General features: G+C 34.9%; 1 protein-coding gene across 5 annotated transcripts in view; it reads right to left on the bottom strand.

Moving 5' to 3' along the window:
- The window catches only part of PPP3CA (protein phosphatase 3 catalytic subunit alpha), a 308,774-nt gene that overhangs the window by 17,398 nt on the left and 266,944 nt on the right, over nucleotides 1–24,432 (bottom strand). For all 5 annotated transcript variants that reach the window (XM_077882136.1, XM_077882133.1, XM_077882132.1 and 2 more), the window contains 2 exons: nucleotides 19,785–19,910; nucleotides 17,572–17,646 (listed from right to left, as the gene is read on the bottom strand). In XM_077882136.1, the coding sequence (XP_077738262.1) occupies nucleotides 17,572–17,646; nucleotides 19,785–19,910 (201 nt within the window). The remainder of the gene's footprint in view (nucleotides 1–17,571; nucleotides 17,647–19,784; nucleotides 19,911–24,432) is intronic.

Consider the following 24,432-nt stretch of genomic DNA (forward strand, 5'->3'; position numbering starts at 1 on the left):
TATACAATAAATCCTGTCCTAGAACCCATTTAAAAGTCTAATGTTTCTATGCTTGCATTTTAGGTAAGTTGTGGCCAAGAGACTACGAAAGAACATTTGTTAAGAAAAGAAAAAACAGTGGGATGGCAATTTGTCTCCTTAACTTTTTTTATTTTATATGTATTTTAGTTATTTGTTAAATTCTGCTTTCAGCCTAACACCGTGCTATTCCTACTCTATATGGAATAGTTCCAGTCTGTTTGACCCCGTCCACTCAGAGGTCATGAGGTGCTAAATGAGGGAAGAGATTCTGACCCTCTCCAACACAGAATATGGCCAGATCATAAATCCATCCAACAGATACAAAGAATGTAAAATGTGAGTGAGCTCTGAAAGTGGCAATTAGATTTAGAAGTGCAGTAAGAAAAGCGGCAAGAAAGGAGTTGCTAGAAATAAAATTGTATATATTTAAGAGAAATGAAAAAAGAGAAGACATAAAATAAGTGAAAAAAATGTAAGAAGGATACTCTCCCAGAAAATTTTCTATAATGGCCTTGCAAAAACCATAACCAGAGCAAAGAAAGGTAAGAAACTAAGTTGGAAAGAGAGGGAAAGAAATTATATAGAGTTATGACTTTCAGTTCAGTATTAGTTGATTCTCAAAAAAATGCTCAAATAAACTCTGCATTTCAAATGTAAAATCAACATTCTGATAGAGCCTGTTTGTCATAAGGAATGACAAAATAAGGAATTTTTTTTTTCAGATCAAATGACTTACGGAAGAGTAGGTAACAGATTATTCTACTTTACGTATTCATAGGTGTACTCCTTAATAAATGAAGATTCACGTCATATTACATGTTCTTAAGAAGAACTCCTGTCTCTTTTTAAATTTCTCAATAACACAGATAAAAAGTTTTACTGCTCCTTTTATAAAATTAAGACACATTTACTCAAAAAATAAAAAATAACCTAATCAAAAACAGTGTCATGAATAAATACCTCTTAAAGTGTTCTGGGGATTGCCTTCATTATTTTCCAAATATTTCAAAATCAAAATCAAACTAATGCCACACTTTAATAACCTCACAAATATTTGAAATACTCAAATAAAATAGTGAGTTAATATGAAATTGAACATAAAGGAACTGAAGAATAGTGGAGTAGGTTTAAGATACAAAGGTCCATGTATATTTAGTATTGTTATTCCTGATTTTTGGTATTTTCTAGAGATCATAAAACTCCTTTTCAAATAATTATGTTCTACTGCATGCCCTTACAGTCCATATTCTATAGAAAGATCAGGAAAAGGCACATTTTTTTTCAGAATTTTACTAGTTACTGTATACAAATACAATGTCACATTCAACATACTTGTTTTAAGTTGTGGAAATGATCACAGTAGCTCAAATTAAAATCTAGTATATTAAAGAATGAAGGCACATAAAATATCTTTTACATTAAAGCCAAAGTAACTATTTTTCACTGAACAGCCTGAAAGTCCAAAACTGAAAGGCAACATTTCATATCTTTAAAAAAATAATTAAATAAAATTGCATTTAGCATTAACATTCCAATAATCATCACTTCTTTTCTGAGTCTCTCTCTTTCTTCATCTTTTAAGTCCTAATCTTCTTTTATGCCTTGAGTATTATGCTACTATATCCAGAATCTAGGTAATCTTGCACACTCAATTTTCCTCAAAGTGGAAGAGGCTAAATGTACAGACCAAGGGAATCTTTAAAGATTTGCTTTTAACATGTGTCCTTTCTGCCCTTAACTTAGCCCCTTGCTGACTTCTCATGAAGTTTTAAAGGTATGCATGCCAAGTGGCTTGCTGAGTGAGTGCTGCATCCCTGCGGGGTGGATTTCAGCCACGAAGGGAAGTGGGAAAGTGCAGCAGCATCACTGCATGGAGGGGCCAACTGCTAGTGCGAAGAGAGATTCTTACCACATGGGCTACAGGCCACACATCATAGATGCTCTGCATTCACCTCACAGCTCCAACCCGTTGAGCTACTACTGCAAATTCCTCAATGCTAACTGAATTTGAGTATGTGGGAAGAGCTAGATAGAATACAATTTATTACCCAAATCATCTATTCATTAAGTGTTCTTGGGAATCTTATCCCATATAGCCTGATATGTGCTAACTGCCAGCAACAGACATATTAATAAAGCATGATCTCCAGTTTAGGAAATCATGTGAATGACAGCAATAGAGTGTGACAAATAGAGTGTTAGTAGTAGTAGTGTGCCCAAGCTGGGTTGTGTCCACTAGTGAAACAGAGAGTAGACTGAGTGCATTTCAGATTTGTTTATTTGAGAGAGAGTGTGTGTATGAGCGCAAGTATGCGCGTGAGCAGGGAGGGGCAGAGGGAGAGGGAGAGAGAATCTCCAGCAGACTTCCTCCTGAGCACAGAGCCCAATGTGGGCTCAATCCCATGACACTGAGATCATAACCTGAGCCAAAATCAAGAGTCAGACACTTAACCAACTGAGCCACCCAGGCGCCCCTGAGCACATCTCGTTGGCAGCCTGATGTCAGTGGTACAGAAGAGAATTTATACTATGGAAATCTGCAAATGCCACAGAGACTAGGGCCATTTTCCCCTGAAGAATGGGTTGTTAAATGGACACCAGCATGCCACTGAGAGCAGATGTTGATTGCCTTGAGGCATGAAAAAAAAACTTCACTGAAATCGTAATAGTTAAAGGATCCTTAAGGATAAGTAAGATTGAAAGAATAAGGACAATAGGTATTCTCCATAGAAGGAAGAAAATTCTCAAACTTTTGGAGGCCATAAGAATTCGTGTTATGTTCATTGGTGGGTGAGAAGTCTGGTGTGGATGGAGATGGCATGCTGGGGTGAGGAAGGGTGAGGAGAAGCAGGAGCTGCCTGGCTAACCTGTACAGGCGTGAGCATCATGGTATATGCAGGCAAGAAGTTTCTGTATTAGTAAACTCATAGTAGAGATTAACAGAACATACTTTGTCACCTATATCCCCAAAAAAGAAAGAAAGAGATGAATTGATGGATGGGTACAGAGGTAGGTATGTGACAAAGAAACTATAGTCAAATGTTAATTGTAGACAGTAAGTGATGGGTACATGGATTTTGACTGTCCAACTGTTTCAACATTTTTGTATGTTTAAAACATTTTAATAATAAAATGTCAAAAAACCAAACTATATTTGGAAGAAGCTTAGTTTTGAGGGTAAAGAGAGTGGCGTTGAGAAGAGAAGTGTCCCCATCTCTCCCTTTGTGTTGAATGGGGGATGCGTGAGCTGGCCGAAGGAAGCAGAAAAGAAAAGTTCTCGGCGCAGCTAACATGCACTCTGCCCCTCCTTCAACCAGCTCCAGGAGAAAACTGGCCCCGTAGGGTTTTGTTTTATATGCCCAATTGAATGGATTCTAATTGCTTTCAATACCTTTTTGTAATTGTAAGAAATGAAGATGATGAGCTACATAAACATTTTATACTCAGATATCTTATAAAATAGGAATATTTTCAGATTATCAGAATGTGGAAAAGCCCCTTTCTAAAAAAGCAGAGGAAAGTGAGATATTTATTTACCCTTGAATGTAAACAGTAGCAGAAATTGTCCATCTCATTATTTATTGGCCTCAATTTATGCTATTATTTAGACTTCTTTCTTTTTTGGGGGGTTATTCTCTCATTTATTTTTTAAAGGCTTTTTATTTTTTAATTTTTAAAAGATTATTTATTTATTCATAAAAGACACAGAGAGAGGCAGAGACATAGGCAGAGGGAGAAGCAGGCTCCATGTGTGGAGCCTGATGCAGGACTGGGACCCCAAGATCATGCTCTGCACTGAAGGCAGATGCTCAACCACTGAGCCACCTAAGTGTCCCTAAAGGCCTTTTTTTTTTTTTAAAGGCCTTTTAATACAAGTATTTTCATGTTTTTAAATAAATATTTTCCATACAACAGTGTGCATTAACATTCCACACTTTTTTCAAAGGAAAACGAAAGATATTTTGAGAACTATATATTGCTGATAGGCTTCAAATCTCTAACTTTTTATTTAAGAATCTAAGAAACTAATAGAGAAAACTCACCAGTTTTCCACATTTATTAAAAGTTACAAAATTTATCTCTAGAATAAGTAGGAAACCTATTTTATTTGAAAGTAAGATTTTATCATAGTTCATTACAATTAAGCAGAGTTTAGATGTACCCCCAGATTTTATTTTTCATCAAATACTGCAATTATTGAATTTGAATAAAGGCTATGATGGAATGAAGCATAGGTGATGAGATAAAAAATATCTTTTGTTGTGTTAAAGACAAAAATTAGATTTCCATCCAAAATTAGCACCTTTGAAATACAAGATATCATACAATGAAGAGTCTTCAGATACCTCTAGAATCCCTTTATAATTGGTCTTCTTACAGGAGATGGTGAAATTATAAGTATACAGGCTAACTTATTTATTAGGAGAACTCATGTCCCAAATTGGTCCCATAAGAAGCCAAAACATGTGCTAAAATCCCTAAACCTTGTTCTTTTTTTGTTTTTTCCTTCTCTGACCTAGTTTAGCAATAGCAAATCTTGAGCTTGTACATGCCAACAAAGTGATGCTATCTATAAGTTACTTAGACATCCACTTGGCTTTGCCCTTGGCAATGAATGTGACATGTGTTTTACTACGTTTGCCTATACCATCAGGAATTTGAGTCCTTGGATTTAGGGATAGTACCATAAACAATGAGTAACTGTATTTACACTGATGGACTGACTTTAAAACTGTAGCTTTTAAAAAAAACCAAAAAACCAGAGCCAAAACCTGTAGCTTTTAAGTTTTTTACTCATGCATCTACCAACGACTATCCTCCAAAGTATACTATTCCACTTCCAAATTTAAATAGTTGTAAAGAATATAATATCATAGACATTGCTATTTTAAAATGAAATGACTATATTACATTTTTTTACTAGTGGCATATAAATATCACAGCGATTTCATCCCACCATCATCCATTTAAAGAAAAAAAAATCCATGAACAAGATACTCATTGATACTTAGAAATCTTACATGTCCTTTTTTTCCTTTGAAATTGTATTTCCATTTCCCTGATTTTGCTCTAGTGAATTATCTATTTATACTTTAAAATGGTTTTATAGGGCAGCCCGGGGGGCTCAGCGGTTTAGCGCCACCTTCAGCCCAGGGCCTGATCCTGGAGACCCGGGATCAAGTCCCATGTCAGGCTCCCTGCATGGAGCCTGTTTCTCCCTGGGCCTGTGTGTCTCTGCCTCTCTCTCTCCTCTCTGTGTATTCTCGTGAATAAATAAATAAAATCTTAAAAAAAATGGTTTTATAACTACATTGTACTTTCTCATCAAAAATATGTTTCAGAATCTAAGTTAAATGTATTTTTTTTTTTTAAGATTTTAATTGTTTGCTTTTGAGAGTGAGCACAAGCAGGGGGGAGTGTCAGGCAGAGGGAGAGGGAGAAGTAGACTCCCCACTGAGCATGGAGCCTGATGTAGAGCTTAATCCCAGGACCCTGAGATCATGACCTGAGCTGAAGGCAGACCCTTAGCCCACTGAGTTACCCAGGCGCCCCTCAGTTAAATGTATTTTATTTTATTTTATTTATTTTTTATTTATTTTTTTTAATTTATTTTATTGGTGTTCAATTTACTAACATACAGAATAACCCCCAGTGCCCGTCACCCATTCACTCCCACCCCCCGCCCTCCTCCCCTTCCACCACCCCTAGTTCGTTTCCCAGAGTTCGCAGTCTTTACGTTCTGTCTCCCTTTCTGATATTTCCCACACATTTCTTCTCCCTTCCCTTATATTCCCTTTCACTATTATTTATATTCCCCAAATGAATGAGAACATATAATGTTTGTCCTTCTCCGACTGACTTACTTCACTCAGCATAATACCCTCCAGTTCCATCCACGTTGAAGCAAATGGTAGGTATTTGTCATTTCTAATAGCTGAGTAATATTCCATTGTATATATAAACCACATCTTCTTTATCCATTCATCTTTCGTTGGACACCGAGGCTCCTTCCACAGTTTGGCTATCGTTCCTCAAACAGTTAAAAATAGACCTGCCCTATGACCCAGCAATTGCACTGTTGGGGATTTACCCCAAAGATACAAATGCAATGAAACGCCGGGACACCTGCACCCCGATGTTTATAGCAGCAATGGCCACGATAGTTAAATGTATTTTAAAAAAATTTCCTGACATGATGAAGCCCTAAGTGTTTAAAAATTCCTATGTAATAAAGATCACAATTGTTAGTAATAGTACATAATTGAGCTAGATAGCACAAATCTATGATAAATATTTAAAAAGCATAGAAATAAACTTTTATTGGAATGCATCCCTTAGTGACAAGGATGGGAGGGGGGCACATTGCCTTGATTAAGGGGCTTCCTAGATACTGAGTTTTCCAGCATCTCTCTGTTGGTATTTCAGTACTAAACATCTCAAGGCAAGGTTCACAATGTGATGTCTTGGGAGACCTATGCCTTTCTAAATAAGAGAAGGGCAATTGAGAAAAAAAGAGGTTGAAAAGAGAAGCCCCAATGCGGTCCACACCCTCCAGCTCAGGTGAGTTTTAGGAAGGAGGACATCTGAGAGTTGAGGATGTGAAAATGGATTCCCTTGAAACTCCCCTTTGAAACATCCTCTGGTCACCCCAGTAGGACAAATGTTCTAGTATGAAGACTGCTGCTCTATCAAGAATGAGATCGCTCAGTTTCTAGAGTTGATAGTTGCTGAAGAACTCCTTGACTAGCCATAACAGATCTGCATTGCTCATCCACTTGACATCGGTGCTAGTTAGATGTAGTCCAAAGGGATTGTTAGGTGATGACCCTCACCAAATAGCTGTACCTATGCACACATAGGTTATTCTGTGAGGCAGGAAAATACCCTCAGGATCACAGATTTTTAAAATTCTTGTAAAATTTCATCGTTTGGAAGATTATAACCTAAAATGTTTGGAATAACTTTTTAATTTTGATTTTCATTCTACCATATTACATATCCATAGGTAATAAAATTCAGATATAATGGCTATTCACTCCAAATTCACCCCAAACCACATATTCTGAATTTTTTGCCATATATTTTTTAGTTCAACTAAAATCTCAGCACATAATAGACCCTGCAATAGTGTGATATTTGGCATAAGACAATTCTGTCTTATATCTCAGTTTGAAAGCAGAAGAGCCTTTAAAATATGTATTTTTAAATAAAAAGCTTCTCCTGTGTAACAGATTCTAAGAAAGGCCAGTACAGCCTAGATTGGGTTTCTTTCATTTCTCCTGACAGAAAATATAAATGAGTTATTTGGATAGGAAATCTTAAAAATATACAGACTCCCAAATGTCAAGTAAGTGTCATTATTTGGTTATGCTACGTAATTAAAAGTTACTTCTGTTTACAGGCTTTAATTTGATTCCACAGACTTTTGTTCTCTGAGACATTTTGTCCCATCTGTTCAGGGACTCCTCAGTAGAATCATAGAATTTGGCTATAAGCATAATTCTAACTTGGGCAAAAATTAAAGACCTTAAAATAGATTAGAGAACTTTTGCTGATTTTTTTTTTTGAAAAACCATCGCATATTCAAACTATGTCTTACAAAGAACGTTTCAGTTGGTTTATATTTACCAAAGTAGAAACTAATGGCATGTGAAATCCTAGTCAGATTGTCCTCTTTATTATGACAGAAATACATCAATTTTGTAAATAGCAAGTGAGCATAAAAGGAAAATGAAATGAAATAATAAATATCAAGTTAAAAATTTAGACTTATTGTCTATAGGAGAAACAATTATGTCTGGATGTTTAATCTACCAAGGATTATTCTCAGTATAGGTGAGGATGTAACAGTTCAAAAAGGTATTTATTAAAGACCCAATTGGGCAAGCATGCTAAATGTCAAAAGGATGCATGCACTAGAACTTAATTCTCGACCCTGATGGATTTATACGTTTATCAAATGCTAGAACTATATTTAAATGTTATCTCTGAAATGATCCAATTAAGGGGGGGAATGGACAAATTGAGTAAAACATTATGTTTCATTGTCCTACGTGTCACACACTAGTTAGAAAATTAACTGAACACTATCTGACAGAATAAAGAAGCAGGCTGAGAGAAGGAAGGCAACTCCTTGGTGGTCAGTGGAGGCCCCTGAGGCACAAGCCACTCAAATGTCTTCTGATGCTTTTCAAGACCTAGGCAGGATGCTTTGTCAGCATATGGGGGATGCCCTGATGTTTTTTTGCTCAAGAAGGAGAATAAAGAAATGAACGTTAGGTTGTGGCCAATGATCATTTAAGTTGCATGGATAGGCAACTTAAATGAGACTTAAACAACACCTAAAGATATTATCTTATCAGAGGAAGGGATTATGCCAATCAAAAATGTACTGGTGGGCCCCAGAGGCAGAGTACAGAAGAGAAGCTGAGGCAAATGTCTGAAATGTCCAGGGGAGTGTTGTCCAGGGGGCAAAGGCCTTCAAGTGTTCTGGCCCTAGGGCAAGGCTTCAGATCAAAATAGCTGGCTCCTTTTGTGACTGCTTTGAAGACCTGAAGAAACTGGCATGTGGGAGGCAGAATGGAACAATGGTAAGGAACTTCCGGTTGAGAGTAAAAGACCTGGGATGGAGTTTCAGCTCCTTCATTCCCTAGCTGTGCTGTCTTGGATAGATTACTAGGTCTTCTCATGTCCATATTCCTCATCTATAAAGTGAGGAATGATTAATGTGCTTTATTTGCATTAGTTCACATAACCTTCACAACAACCACCTGAGGAAATATTATTATTCTCCACAGTCCCCAAGATGATTCTAGGGAACAGAAACAGTAATTTGTTTGCCTAAAGTCAAGAGCTGAAAAGCACTGACCCAGAGCCAAAATTCATTACAGTAGCAGGTTGACTGACCTACTTCAAAGGTGGGTAGAAGAATAAAATAAGTAATGTGTCCACTTGCTCTTAACATTCAACAAACACGCATGCCAGATACTGTGTTACCCGCTAAAGCACTTAGCACAGATCTTTGGTACATGAGAAGTACTCAAAAAGGTTTGCTATTATTATTAAGAAGGAAATGCTTGCATAGAGGTGGATATATTCCGGTTCTTCTAACACTTGCGATTCTTACTGTGGATTAAAAGATCGATTGTGTGATCTTCATTAATATCAAGCTCCCTAGTTGGGACCTCCGTTGGGTTTTGTGCCAACCAGGCTAAAGACTGGGGCCCAGATGATGGCATATTTACAAGGGGAAAATGTTGGCAGCAAGGACGCTGCTGGTTTCATTGTTCAGAGAAAAAAAAAAGAAAGAAAATAAAAAGAAACACTCCAAAAAGGTGGGCTGACCAAATAGAACCAAGATTTCTATTTCTATGCTGAGAAATGGGAGAAAAGTTTGATAGCTTCTCATATAAGAGGGAGAGCAAAAACAGACTATACTCATAGAAAAATATTTTTTAAATCTAGATTTTTTTTGAGTACTTACTTAATTTTTTCATTGAGCCCTTAAACTCCTCACCAGAGATAAAAAAATTAGCATTAAGAGAATGTTTTATAAATGCTAGACTCACAACAACTGTCTCAGTTGATCAATTAACTAATAATTATTCTCATATAAGGACAATCTTCAGGTAGACAATCTGGACCTATGAAATACCTTAGTACAAAAAAAATCATTAAAGCTCTGCCAGAAACACAGTAAAAGTGATCTTTTCTTATGGTATCACGTTTCAGCAAGCTTACATTACCACCAGTCCCTTCTGTGAAGAATGCCTCTTTCACACGCCACGACCCCAACCTTATTTGTGAGAAGTGATGTTTTTCTAAAATATAGACATACATATACACAAAATGTTTGCCTTCATTGAGGAAAAAGAGCTCTCTACTTCAATACCTTTCAAATAAAGGATATATTCAGGTTTATGGAGCACATGCTTATTTCCTTTCTTTTTTTGGGGGAGGGGCTTATTTCCTTTCTTATAATGCAACATGGATTTCTTTCTCAAATACATTCAGTTGAAGTGTATGCTTTAGATACGCAATAGCTAACGTTTAGTGTAAGTTGGCCAATGTCACCATTAGTTGGAGGAAGGCTCAAATACTACAAAAATTAATGATTTTTAAATCTGTGTAAAAATACTATACATGTGTAAAATGCATGTGTCTGTGGAAATACAGCATAAAATTCTAGAATATTATATTACTGTGAGCATAATATTCTAGCCAATGGTGGACATTATCCAACCAATTACCTATAACAAGCATATGACTGTTTTTTCACATCTACTTTGTTCTGCAAAGTCTGTGCCTCTACATAATGTGAAAATCCTGCTAGGTAATAAGGAAACACATTTGTGCAAAAGCATGGTAGTACAATATGAAGAGAAAGCAGTAGTACTTTCGATGTCTGTGTTGCCCTATCATTTTAATTAGCAACTTAAAGGGATTTTAATTATTACAATCAAATATGATAAGCTAGACTTGATGATACTGATGACAATATGATGGCTAACCAGGTATCTTGTATGATAGTCAAGACCCCAAAACTTCAATAGCCATGGTATGATGGGATTTTCTATCCTACTACCTAGTAAATCCCTGTGTATTTTTTAGATATGTTTTAATTTTCAATGATATACTGTTTCAATTTTATGATGTTTCAATTTTAATGATATACTGGATATAGCATTCACTTTCTTTTTATGGCATAACCATGATTTTTAAAAAAACCCTGTAATATAAATGGTCATAGTACAAAGGATATATTTATAGTAACAAAAATGATTTACATTCTAAATTACAGACCAAAGTATTAATTGAAAAAAATCAACACTAAACTGGAAGGTAATTAACAAAATCCTGAAAGACATGACAAGAGCTTTTACAAAATATTGAATAATTTTTCTTTCTATATATGTCTTTTATTTCTCCAATTACCTCACTCAAACTCAAATATTATAAAAAAAGATAAGGGAACTTAACACTGGCAAATGAATATCCATCCTTTGCATATCATTTCCTGGAAAACCTACATGGATTTCTCACATGGCCGTACCTCCTAATGCAGTTAAATACATAAAGTGTTTTCCTTTTCCTTGTCAGAAGACAAGAAAGATGTCCTCTAAGTTTTCTCCTTTAGTTATCAAATATTTTGTCCTAATTCATGCTGCCTCCATCAACCCTTTCAAGCCTCTGTAAGACAACATATTTAAAATTGGTTTCCTGCTGCCCAAGCCTCTCAGCTCAATGGAAGCAAAACCATGTGTTTGCCTGCCATTGAATACACAGAGATACTCCATGAAGAAATATTTATACAGAGAACTAAAAATATATAAAATAAAATAAAAATATAACACGATATGAAAATTGAGATACTCTGCATTTATTTTTTGGCCTGCTGCCAAGGATTTCTATTTTCTTTTTAGCTATTATAAATACTACAGCTAACATAAACGTCTCTTCAATAATCTGATATCTGACAACTGTAGTGATGTCCTGATATTTCATTTTTTTTGGCCAGATTTATATCTCACAATAATTTTTCTGCATTTGGTTCAAATATTTTTTAAGAGTTGGTGCCTCAACTGCTATACAGTCCTGGTCCTTTCTACTTGGTTGCCCCCTTGTCTTTTCTCCCCAGCTTTATCAAGGGTTACTTTTAAGGATCAGATTTCAATTTTCTGATATTTCCTTTTACATCAGCAACTTGAGAGACATTTTCACTCAATAGATTCCGATTATGACTTTTTAATTCCAATTCTCTGTCACCAGCCCAGATTTTGTTCCCAAATTCCAGGACTCCATTTCCAAATCCTACTTGGATATTTCCAGAGCAATGTGTGTCACTTTTACTCAAACTCATTTCTCCTGAAACTGATGAGTTTTTCCATAAATGTTCTCATCTTCATAGACACCTGGGCTTGAACCACCCAAATCAACTTTTCTGTCCTTCGTCCCACTGATCCTATAGCTGTAAGTCCTTGGACAGCTCTTTGGAATAGTTCCCTTTATGTTTTATTTTTAACATTATCATCGTTCAGATATGGTTACCTTAACTTTCAGATACATTAAGAAGTTCCTAATTTATACTCCTACTCATCCTTTGTTCATTTTGCAAGCATTTTTCCAAGCTTACCAACTTCAGGTTATGTGTAAATGTTGACAGAACAAGAATCACATCACCACTGTTTTCCTTGGAGCTATTTATTTAATATGTCTAAATGTTTCTTTTTCCTGGGGTGCCTGGGTGGTGCAGTTGGCTAAGCGGCCTGCCCTTGGTTTTGGCTCAGATCATGATCTCAGGGTCCTGGGATGGAGCCCTGCACTGGGCTCCACACTCCATAGTCTGCTTGAAGAGTCTCTCTATCCTTTTCCCTCCCCTATTTTCTCTTTTTTCCCTCTCTCTCTCAAATAAATAAATTTTAAATATTTCCACCGTTTATATTAAAACTTAATATGCCCCTCTCCCAAACAGACATAGAACATTTTTTTTTTCTTCAAATTGGGAACCTGAAATATATAATGATACGATGAGATGCACGGAAATGACAACATTGCAGCCACAAGAAAAGCTCTAAGTTAATGGCTCTTAGTATATGTGCTGCTTCCAGATGCACAAAACAGAGGGGAGTTTTTAAGATGAGATTTGTGTCAAACGTTCATCATAGCGATTAAATACAGTTTTAATAGAAAATAATATAACCAAACCTTTATAGAGGTATTCTTGGGAACCAATCAAATGCCACATTAGTCCCACTAATTCTCAACTTCACACTTTAAAAGGATGGGTATGGCTTTTTAAAGTTAGACAAGAAGAAGAGGGGAGACACTCTGGAACTCACGATATTACATATCAAAAATTACCAAATAATTCAAAGCAGATGAAGGGAGATAATTTTCTTGTATACAATTTAGATGGTTTTGTAAAGGCATGCAAAAAACCACTCTGATTCCATATTCAATGACTGGCCTGTGGTTAACATTAGGATAAGGCAAAAATGTGGATAAAGGATAAGAGTTCCACCATGTGGTTTGCTCTTTAGATGAAAACAGAGGCATAAATTCTAATTCAATATTAAGTCTTTCCAGTGCAGCCTGAAAGTAAATTTGGCTGAAATGCCTTAGTTTTTATTTTAATTCTTTTCTTTCCTTTCTTATTCTACAGGATTTGAGTTTCACCTTCAATATTCTTCCGTGTTAGCCAGACTTGCCACATAGCATAGTCTCAAACATAACTTGTGTATGTGTGTGTGTGTATATATATATAAAATATACGCACACATGTGTGTGTGATCTGAATCTAAGGTCTTTTAGAACTCTAAGATCTAAGAGTCTAAGATCTCTTTTTAGAACCTAAAAGAAAGTTCCAAATAAATAAATATTTCTAACTCATGAAATTGTCATTAGGTTTCTAGTGCTTATCAATATTCCAGCTATCCTTGTTGTAATAATGAACAATAAAGAAACCTTTGAAATGCTGCAGATTGCTTGATTTCTGTCAGCTTTTCCCCTCATTTTGGGATCACTTTCTAATCCCTGGTTGGAAATGAGCCTTCTTCATTAATGAAAATTAACTACCCAAATGAAATACATCTATTTGGATTTCTTCCTTTTCTAAAATGTTCTGGTGAATAACAACCCAAAATTGAAACCAGACTATAATTTTATCATCCAAAATCAGAAGCAGAAACAGGAAACAAAGACCCCAATATATATAAATTAGATCCTCAAAAGACATTCAGTGGTATTAAACTGTTTCAAAACTTTACAAGATAATAGAAATTTGTCTTTTATTCTCAACATAAAAGAACCAAAGACCAATTTAAAATAGCAACCTTGTTCTGAATAGGCTATTTAATTCCTTTATTTGTAAGGCAGAAGCTAAAGAGGAGAGATTCGTGACATGATTTCTGCTCATCTACTAGATGAACCCAAAGGCTTAATGTCTGCTCAGATACAACAAAACTCTTAACGTGATGAAACATGTAACTTCTTGGAGTAAACTAAGATTAAAGGAATCGAATGAAACTGTTTCCTTTTGCAGTTTATTTGACTTTTATGGCTAAATAGTGCAAAAAATCTACTTTCTTATTTTATAGTATATTTAAACAGAACAAACTATATTATGTTTAAATGTTGTTTGCTAAAAACAAAAAGCCATCATGCTGTTTCAAAGAAAAAAATTTAAAGCTTTGCAGTCACAGTTTGTAGAAAGTTCAAGAGTCTGAGAACGAGAGACATTAATTTGAATCAGGGTCGATTGCTTCACTAGCTGTGTGACCCTAGGCTTTAACTTCACCCCATCCAGCCTCAAACACTTCAAAAGTGAAGTAGCGATAATCATAGGATCTATATCAACAGGCTGTTTTGAAGAGGAGATAATATAAAACACTTAGTAAATGCGTGTGTGTACATACTTAAAATGAATGAGAGCTAATAATTATACATTTTTGTTGGACAAAAATAAAATCAGTAAAGAGTTAATACATGTAAAAGACCTGTAATGATGCCTGACACATAGTGTTAGATGCTGGCATTGTCATCATTAAATGTGAAGGGTTGCTGACAGAATCTGAAGGGAAAGTAAAATCAGGCCCATACCTTTCTTTCCTCTATGAAATGAGAAGAATCCCTATTTGCTATAGACCTTAGAGACACTACGAAGTCACCTTGATAAGATAAAAAGAAGTCATGAGGTGTAGAGGTATCATTACTGCCTTTGATGTTTCAGTTGACATTGAATATGGAACAAAATATGGAGACCTTGATAAATAACCCATGAAGAGATTCCACATCCTTCTACCCCCACCCTCAGAATAAGTAGCCATTTAAGGCTGTTGCGTTCTTTGGTGTATTCTGACTCCTGCTTTCCCCCCTCTGTAGCCAACAAGCCCCTGGTAGGAGAGCAGAGGGCCTGGTAGCGTGGTAGCCTGGAGCCTGGTAGGCAGAGCAGAGGGCCAGACCCCCGAGAGACACAGACTGCAGGCTGCATACAGGAAGGACTGGGAGTAATTGGAAACTTTATCCTCAGGTTGAAAATAATATTGCCCTCCTCACTCCAAAAAAAACAAAAACAAAAACAAAAAAAACTTCAATATGCATTCTCAATAAACTGTAGTCTCAGAGAGTCAGAGAGTTCTAGCAAGTTTTACAAGTTGTTCTTTGAGCACCTTTGAAGAAATTCATAGTTTTTGCATCATGGTACATAAAGCACTAAAGAATATTTCTTACTGTTTACTTCAAAATGTATACTGTCCTAAGTTAAACATACTTTTAATTAATACTTTTATTTCTGTTTTCTTTATGCTTTCCTTAGAGGGCCTATTTATGAGATTTGAGCTAAAAGATCACATTTAGGGGTCACAGCTATTTCTATGCAGGACTGACCAAAGATTTAAGCATGGTAGGGTGAGAATTCAAAGGTCTGCTTATAAACAAACAAAAAAATTCTCCAAATTCCTTGAAAGACATGCACTCTATAATTGAAATTAGGAGGCTTGAAAACAATTGCTGAGGAGTAACTGAATGATGATTGGAAGTAATTATTTTAAAACAGAGTAAGTCACAAAATATATCCTTTCATGTAAGTAACTGAGAGGGTGGATAAAGAGAATTCACTATTTCTGAAGTAAACACTGAGCTTTGGTAATGTTTAACTGTAGGAAACACCTTTACTATTGAAATGTATAGGCATTTTGGCTATAGTACCTAGCACATAGGAGGTGCTCAATATAGATTTGCTGGGTGAATGGATTAATATATAATTACAGATCTACTTATTATTAACACATTATTACAGGTCTACTATGCAAGCCCATTTATTCTATATGTTACCTTTTTATTGTATTGTCTGTATTATAAACATTGGCCAATGAATTTGACTATAATAGAGATTTGTTAACAGATGCATATCACTGTATTAATGTTAAGTAATATTTCTTTTCAGGAATAAAATGAAATAAGGAAAAATGTTGGTTGACTTTTAAGATTTAGATTCCACCAGGGTGGTATTCTTCCTTTAGAAAAAAATGCCTCTGTCCTGATGAAAATATCTCTTAAATGATATTTAAGTCCTGGAAAAGCTACTAGTAGCAAACTGTGGCTATAACATATGAAATATCTAAAATCTGGATGAAGCATAAAATACCCACTGAACTCCTCAATATTTCAAATATATGAATATAGTTCCTTAAACAAATTCTTAAAACTACTCTTTAGCTAGTTCTAACCTAGTAAATGTACACATGTATGTTTATATATATATGTATATAAAATTATATAAATATATATAATTTTCTCTCCTTCCTTATATTATACATACCCTTGCAATGTGATTCATGACTAAAGAATAGGCTATGGAGACAAACAAGTAATGAAGCTGGGAGAAGTTATAGAAAGGAAAAAAAAAAAAACCTAGGAGATGACAGGCATAACTGAACACTTCAAATTTACCTAAGTATATAGACTCTGTTCATATGAGTGCATGAATACTTTTATTTTACTTTTACCTGCAGGATTACCTATTTTGCATTTTTAGATGTGACCTGCATTAAATCCAAGCAAACATTACATCATGCTGTTTAGATTCTAACTCTCAGAAAGAGCCACATTCACCTTTCATTTGACTTAAGTGCAGTTTTCAAAAGGAAACATGTTAACAGTTTAAACTTCCACAATATCTGGTTTCCGCTGCCACCTTCACTTTTCAATTTATAATATTTCATTCTATTGACATGATCATCAGTCTCTCTATCTAGACTGGGACTCCATCAAGTCCCAGTCTCTTTGGGATCTTGGAATTCTGAGTGTCCTACATAGATTAGGTCCTTATTCCACGTTTACAGAAGTACAATCTACTCTTGCACTCTCCTTCTCCAACTATATTATGGTTAGTTTCCATTCATTTTGGGGGTGCTGCTGTAAGATCCACAGTGATTTTTTCTCTCCATCTTTTACCTGATGAATCTTCATCTCTAGGAGAGTAAGCATACTCTTCAAGGGCAGCTGAATACCAAACAATATCTTAAACAACAAAGTGTAAGCTGTGTAGCTTATTCATTACTTATTATTACGGATAGGAAAAATATAATGGTATTGACATGAATACCAACATATCAATGTGCAAATATCCTCCTTTTCATAAACATCAAAATATGAATAACTAACAGGAATAATATCACTAAAGGCATGATTAGAAGTTACTTAGAAAATGGTAATAATGTGTGTTACAGGATTACATTTTTTGTTTTCTATTAAGGAGTCAAAAAAAGTCACTTAGCAATGTGAGCTGTTGAAAGATGGTTATTAAAATAGTTTACTACTTCAACAGTGTTTTCAATGTAATGGGAAAATTCTTTCATGGTGTGTGTGTGTGTGTGTGTGTGTGTGTGTGTATTTCTTCAAAGTAAATGGAAAATATAATATCTGCTATTCTCAATACTATGTTATAATTTAACATAGTCCTAATCTTAGAAACTTATTCTTTGGGTTACCTATGAGATACCAAGTAATTACCTGGCAAATAGCATTAGCACAAAGGCTCAAGCCTCTTACCATCAAATCCATCTTCTTCTGATCCTAGTTCATCATCTGAGCAGATGTTGAGGACATTTACCAGCATCTCAGTCACTAAAAAAGAAAAGAATACAAACAAAAATGTCTAGATTTCTATTACAATCTTAATTATTACTCTGGCATTACTAATGAGCAAGCTTAGCAATTACATTTCTTACCTATATTGTATATAGAATCTCCTGCAAAGTAGTTTCTATAAAATCCAGATCATAAAAGATAACTGGCTTTGTGATTCTACACAGACTTTATGTTTATAAAAGTATTAGCTCATATCTATGAAATCAGATGGTAGCATTTAGCTATAGGTCAATAGACAGTGGACAAATCAAATATGTGGTGGTGAATATACTATACATCTATGAAGGAGGAAATGGCTACTTTTGAATTTTTATTTGTTTGTACAATGATACTACTAGATCTAAACCACATTGTGACTTTAAGTTTTGCAGGGGCTAAATGAATGCTATATCGTTTTTAAGTTTTTTAATCCCCCAGAGAAACCAACACAGTTATAGGCATGTGGTTTGTGTTTAATAAAAATTGTTGATTGTCAAAATAATATATTTGAAATAGTTCTGAGGATACAATTAAAAAAATGAGTTGATATACATAAAATTTTATTTTCAGAAAGGCTTTAAAAATGAAGCTTAGGTAAGTTTACTAAGAAATTCTGTTGAGTAAATTGATTACAATAAGATTGTATATAAATGTCATGGAAATTAGTACTGCATCACTTTTATGCTAAGGGGCATGTTACATACATTTACCAGTTTCTAAAATTAGGTTGGATTCTATCATAAAGGTGAAAATAAACTTGCCTACAATTTCTTCAGGAGCTACTTTTAAAAAATCAATGTTCTTTTAGAGAAGACATACAATAGAGAGTAAAACATCAGTGTTGCCAACATTAATCCATAGCTTCAGTTTAATTATCAAAAGTGAATTGTGTACTCAAATATATTATTAGATCCTTTTATAATAGATGTTTAAAACCTGAACATTTAATGGAAACAACCCAACTGAAAGGTATCCCTAGGGTGCCTAGCAGTGGTCAGGATTACATTGCTTCTGTTTCTAAAGAAGCCAACAAAGGACAGTAACACTGCCTAGTTCTGATCAGGGTAGGAATGTGGTGACATGGGGTAGTGCAGGGAACACTTAATAGAGACTATCAAAATTTACTTTTGACTCATTTTGGTATCTAAAAGAAAGATTTCTTCACTGATAAATCATAACTTCCTGACTGAATCATTTTAGGGCATTTAAAGAAAAAAACCCCACAAGTATTATTGGAAAATAAATATTAAATTAATACATTTCACACATTTATGGATATAAATAAATATTTAAGAAAACTTGTAGCTTTTCTCTAAAACCCCCCTATGGGGATTCTGAAATGTGTGCAAACTCTTACCTTTATTCTGATACCTATTTACCTGCTCTGGTGATGTGTGATATGATCCTTGAGGAATGACCGGGTATGTCCCCATTTGGCCTCCTGAACTAAACACTCAAACTCAGAGGTACAGGCCTTTCCTTGAATTTTTTGTTGAGGTTTAGGTCAAAATATAAAACAAAACAAAGGGAGAAGAAAGGAAGGAAAGACAAGCCAATTCTTTTGAAAAACTGGGACAAGCTAATAGTTAACTTTTTAAATATAAATTTGTCTAACCTTGTAACACATTAATGGTCACTTCATTTGTAATGAACTGTTTTATTGTTGTATGTACTGTCTTTCAAATTATTATAGCCATTAATCACTATCATATGATGATTATTATCAACACCAGAAATGTGAGAAAAGCATAAACATCTTAACCTTTTAATTTGACAAGGAGTTTGTAAAATAAAATGGCATTTTTGAATTAATACACGCGGTAAGGAGATAAAGTAGCTATTATAGCTTGAAGCCAGTTAAAACTATGTATCTGTTATTTTTAAAAGAGTTGTATTATCCCAATCAGATTATATGAATGTTCCTAATGTTTCTCATTGCTTTTGTTTCCTTCTAGTTCACTCATTGTATTTTGTTAACAGGGTACACAGTGACACACTTTCAAATCACTTCTCTCATGTTGCAACTTGTGAATTTTATTGGGTAGGCCAAAGTATTTCTTTGTTTCCACATCTCCTCCCCTTCCTTCTTGTACCATTGCATTAAGAACATCCCAGGATTCCCCAACACAACACACCTTTTTCCCCAACAAATGGCAGGGACCAAGTGAAAACATCCATGAAATTTGGAAGCCAGTATGGGTGAGGAGAACAGTTGAATTGCCTGATATTCATGACATTGTTCTCATACTTCAATACTGCAGCTGAAAACAACAAAAACAAGGACATTAGGTACATGTGCACAGATTTCTCCTTCTCCACCTGGCTTTAGTTGATCAAGAAAATTCAACTCTGTGACTTAAGTTCCAAAATATCAAGGCAAGTAGCTTCATCAGTCACAAATGTCTACACTACTTAGAAATTAAACTACATTCAGTGTAATATGTAACTGCACAATATATGAATGCTAATATGAAGTGGCATTACAATTTGGCAAATATTTATATAAAATAGTTAATCAAATGTCTGTCAGGAATTGGTCACGCTGTTCTCACAGCCAAGAACATTCTAATCTTATTTAACATCTAATGACCCTCATAAAAGTGGTATAGCTAAATTGGTTTGACAATTTAATAATCTCCTCAAATATCTGAACAGAAGTTATTTCTATGTTTAAAAAAAAACCACATATTTTCCAGTAGAACTCAACAATAGTTGTACACACAGTAGTTTAAATCAGACTGCATTTTTGACTTAATAAAATAAAATGTCTGGATTGAATCCTGCATAAAATAATATACTGGTATCTGACTTCACCATTGACTTCTGAAAAGGATGCACCATCCATAACTTAGGAAAATGAATCTGCCCCTTTCACTCTGCTTTGGATGGTGTCTATGGGTTAGATACACAGTACATAGAAAGTTATGATTGTAGAGATCCTAAGAGCATTGCTAGTCTCACTTCTAACCAGATTCAGAAATTCATCCTTTAACAATCCTGATACAACTTTGAAGGTCTCTGTGAGTCCTCCCTCCCTCCCTCCCTCCCTCCTTCCTTCCTTTTTCTTTCTTTCCTTTCTCTCTTTTTAAAGATTTTATTTATTTGTTTATGAGAGACACAGAAAGAGAGGCAGACACAGGCAGACGGAGAAGCAGGTTCCCTGTGGGGAGCCAGATGCGGGACTCAATCCCCAGGCCCCGGGTTCACAGGATCACGATCTGAGCCAAAGGCAGATGCTCAACCACTGAGCCACCCAAGCATCCCTCTTTCTTATTTCATTTTTGAGTAGTCTCTAACCTAACATGGGGCTTGAACTTAAAACCTCAAGATCAGGAGTTGCATGCTCTGCCAACTGAGCCAGCCAGGTGCCTCCCTGTGAGTACTTTGAATTTAGGAAAAGCTACCTGTTTTTATGGCATCATCTGTTCTATGGATAGACAATTTTAAGTTGTGGGAAATTCTCAAGTTGAGTTTGAAACTTCTTTACCATTTACTGATCCTAATTCTGCCTTCCGGAAAAATACAGAAAAAGTATATTTCTGATTCTAAATGACAACCTTTTAAATATGAAGAACAATACTCTCATATCATCCCTTCTCGAGCTCTGGTAAGATTTATTATCTTCTCATGGCATGATTAGCATTATATTAGTGGAAAGTAGTGAAGAAATCCTAGATAATATTAAACGTTTTTTTTTTTTCTTGTTTTGTTTAGGGTTTTGTAACATAGAAAAAGCAATCCTTTCATCACTTGTTTACATTGTAGCATGTGATTACAGATAATAGATCAAAGATAGCCCTTTAAAATCTATTTTTTAAAAAGCTACCAAAGTTTACTGGGTTTGAGTCTTTACATTAAATTCTTGCTTACTAATACCTTTAACATAGCATTGCTTTCATAACTGTGTTTGTTCTTACACACACACATATATATTTAAGTATGCTCATAGGTTCCATGCCCAGTGCAGAGCCCACTGCAGGGCCTGAACTCACCACCCTGAGATCAAGGCCTGAACTGAGATTAAGTTGTAGATGCTTAACTGACTGAGCCACCCAGGCTCCCCGCCCTGGAATATTTCCTTAGAAACCTCTAAATATCCCAATTTTTCCATCGTAATGTGCCCTGTCCAGACTCTATCCCTTTAGTGAAATATTTTCTTATTTCTTTTAGTGGATATAATCTCAACCTTCCTCTGAATTCCAAAAGCCCTTGACTTACACCTCTATATTGCATTTATTATTCGAATTTGAGCATAGCCATTCAATGTATATATGTCTATGTTTAACTTCTATGTCTTTAAGGACAAATATCATACAATAGGTTTTATATTTCTTTGTGCTTCACATAACCAAATAAATAAATAATAATATAATAAATAATAATATATAATAAGTAATTTTAAATAAATAATAATATATAATAATAAATAAATAAATAACCACCTTTTAAATAAATAATTTCTAAATAATTTTAAATAAATAACAGAGGCTAAGGATACATCTTGGCATTTCTCTTATAATTATTTTTCAGGAAAATTTTTTCCTAATCCCTTTGGCTTTTCTTCAGATGAGATGGCTTTTAGTGCCTTGTCTTCATATTGCTCATCCTTATTCTGGATACATGCCACATTGGCAAAGGCCCTGAGAAAGTGTGGCCCAGAAAGAATATAATCTTTTTGGTGGGTTTAATCAATGCAGACTATGAGGAGGATATACAGTTTCTTCTGTAATTTGGATACTATATATATCATATTGCAGCCTAATAATATGTTGATGTTTTCAGCAGCTTGCAGTTAACTAAAATCACACTTGAGAACAGTATGGTCTTTGCTTTGAATCATATTTCTGGCTCAACAGCATGGTTCCAGGGAACAGAACCACCACACTTTGGGGACAAGAAACACAGACAGTGTAGTCAACATTGATATGAAGGGAATTATTCTCTTCTCCCCACAAAATACCGAATACTTCATATATTTCTATACACCCATTCTTCTTTAAGTTATCATTTATGCCATATGACACATGGCCTAAGGATACATTCATATATGAATGAATTAAAGGCAATGCAAAATGAGAGAAAATCATGGCAAATTACCATACCTATACTTCTGATCCACCAGATGGAAAAGGTGAAGTATTTCCCACTTTTGCTAAGTACTACCTGAATACCAGCTCCATTTAAAAGGTCTTCACTATTTTTGGATAGTACTTTGGATATGGATACACTCATAGCAGGAGTGTATCCTTATATCTTCAAAAGGATCTTTAAGGTTCTATATTGTCTCTTTGAAGACTAATTTCTCCTCTAAGTTTCCCCCAATTTTTATTTGTATCATTAGGTTGATACAGCAGGAGGAAGGAAAGTAGATGTTGTAACTAACAGCGCCCTGGAGGAAAGGGAGAGGCTCTATAGAATATGTCATTTAATCCTTACTAGAAATCTGAGAGGCAGGTGTAACTGCCTTTATATTATAATCCAAGGAACTGAGGTTGAGAAATGAAGTGACTTGTTCAAGATCATGCAACCAGTAACTGGATCATCTGATTCATATTTAATTCAGCTTTTACTGACATCAAATGAATCCCCTTTCTACCATTCCCTTCTGTCTCCTGTAAATTATAAATGGATGAATTCTAGTCCTAGCTATACTAATTTAACCTTGAACATCGTATTCATAATTAAAGAAGTTTTAGCCCTTGCCAAAATACATAATTGAGAAAAATGAAATATGATGCAAATTTACAACTGAGGGTATGGCTTGCTCAACAAGATAAAATAGAAGTTCTGTTTTGTAGCTGGTGAGATAAAGCACTTATTCATTCAACACTGACTCAACACAATTTATCGGAGTGCCTGACAAAGCAGAATTTTTTTTGCAGATTTCATTTTTTGTTTATTAACACCAGAAATAATACATTTTAACAGTGGCTACATTTACTAAGCAACTGCTATATGTCAGGCACTACATTTGGTCTTTCACAAAGCATAATCACAAATCTTCACAATATCCCTCAAAAGTAGTTCTTAATCATTTGCATCTTGAAAATAAGCAGACAGAGAGGTTATTCGCCCAAGGTCAGACTTGAGAGGCAGTTAAATTCAGTTCTGGCCTGAATCTAAAGTCCCTGATCTTTCTAGAATTCCATGATATTCTCACCCTAAGTGCATAGATCATTCAGTGTCTGCCAAGTTTTGGACACAGATTCTCCTTTTACAAATTTATTCTTTGTAAAAAAGAGCACTGGAATGGAAGGCCAGGAGCCCTGACTGCTAGATCGGTTCTCTCATTAAATGCTTGCAAAACCTGACATCTCTTATTGTCTTGAGGTCTCAATTACTTCATCTAACTTCATGGATTTTTCTAGAAAAGTTATATGACCACTTTTAGATCTGATTGATAACAAACTTGTGGAATAAAGGCCTCATCATTAATACAATTATTGATTAATATTCTCAGTAATTCTACAATTTATAGAACATTATTTTCTACTTTTCTGTAGGTTAAAAAAAGAATAACTCTAACTTAAAAATGCAAATATACCAAAATGTATTCTTTTTTCTTCAGCAACATAAAGTATTCATGCAAAAATACTTCCCAAATAACCTCACATTAATGAGGTACTCGTGAATTTTTATGTTTTTGTATAATAAATATATATCACAAAATACATGGAAAAAAACCCCTTTAAACCAAAACAGTCCCATATATCTATAGTCACGAAATTCACAGTTAACATTTCATCTTCCACCTCCCACATCCGCCCCTGCCACCTGCCTCTA

Source organism: Canis aureus, chromosome 33 (genome assembly GCF_053574225.1).
Source record: "Canis aureus isolate CA01 chromosome 33, VMU_Caureus_v.1.0, whole genome shotgun sequence".
Taxonomy (NCBI): Eukaryota; Metazoa; Chordata; class Mammalia; order Carnivora; family Canidae; genus Canis; species Canis aureus.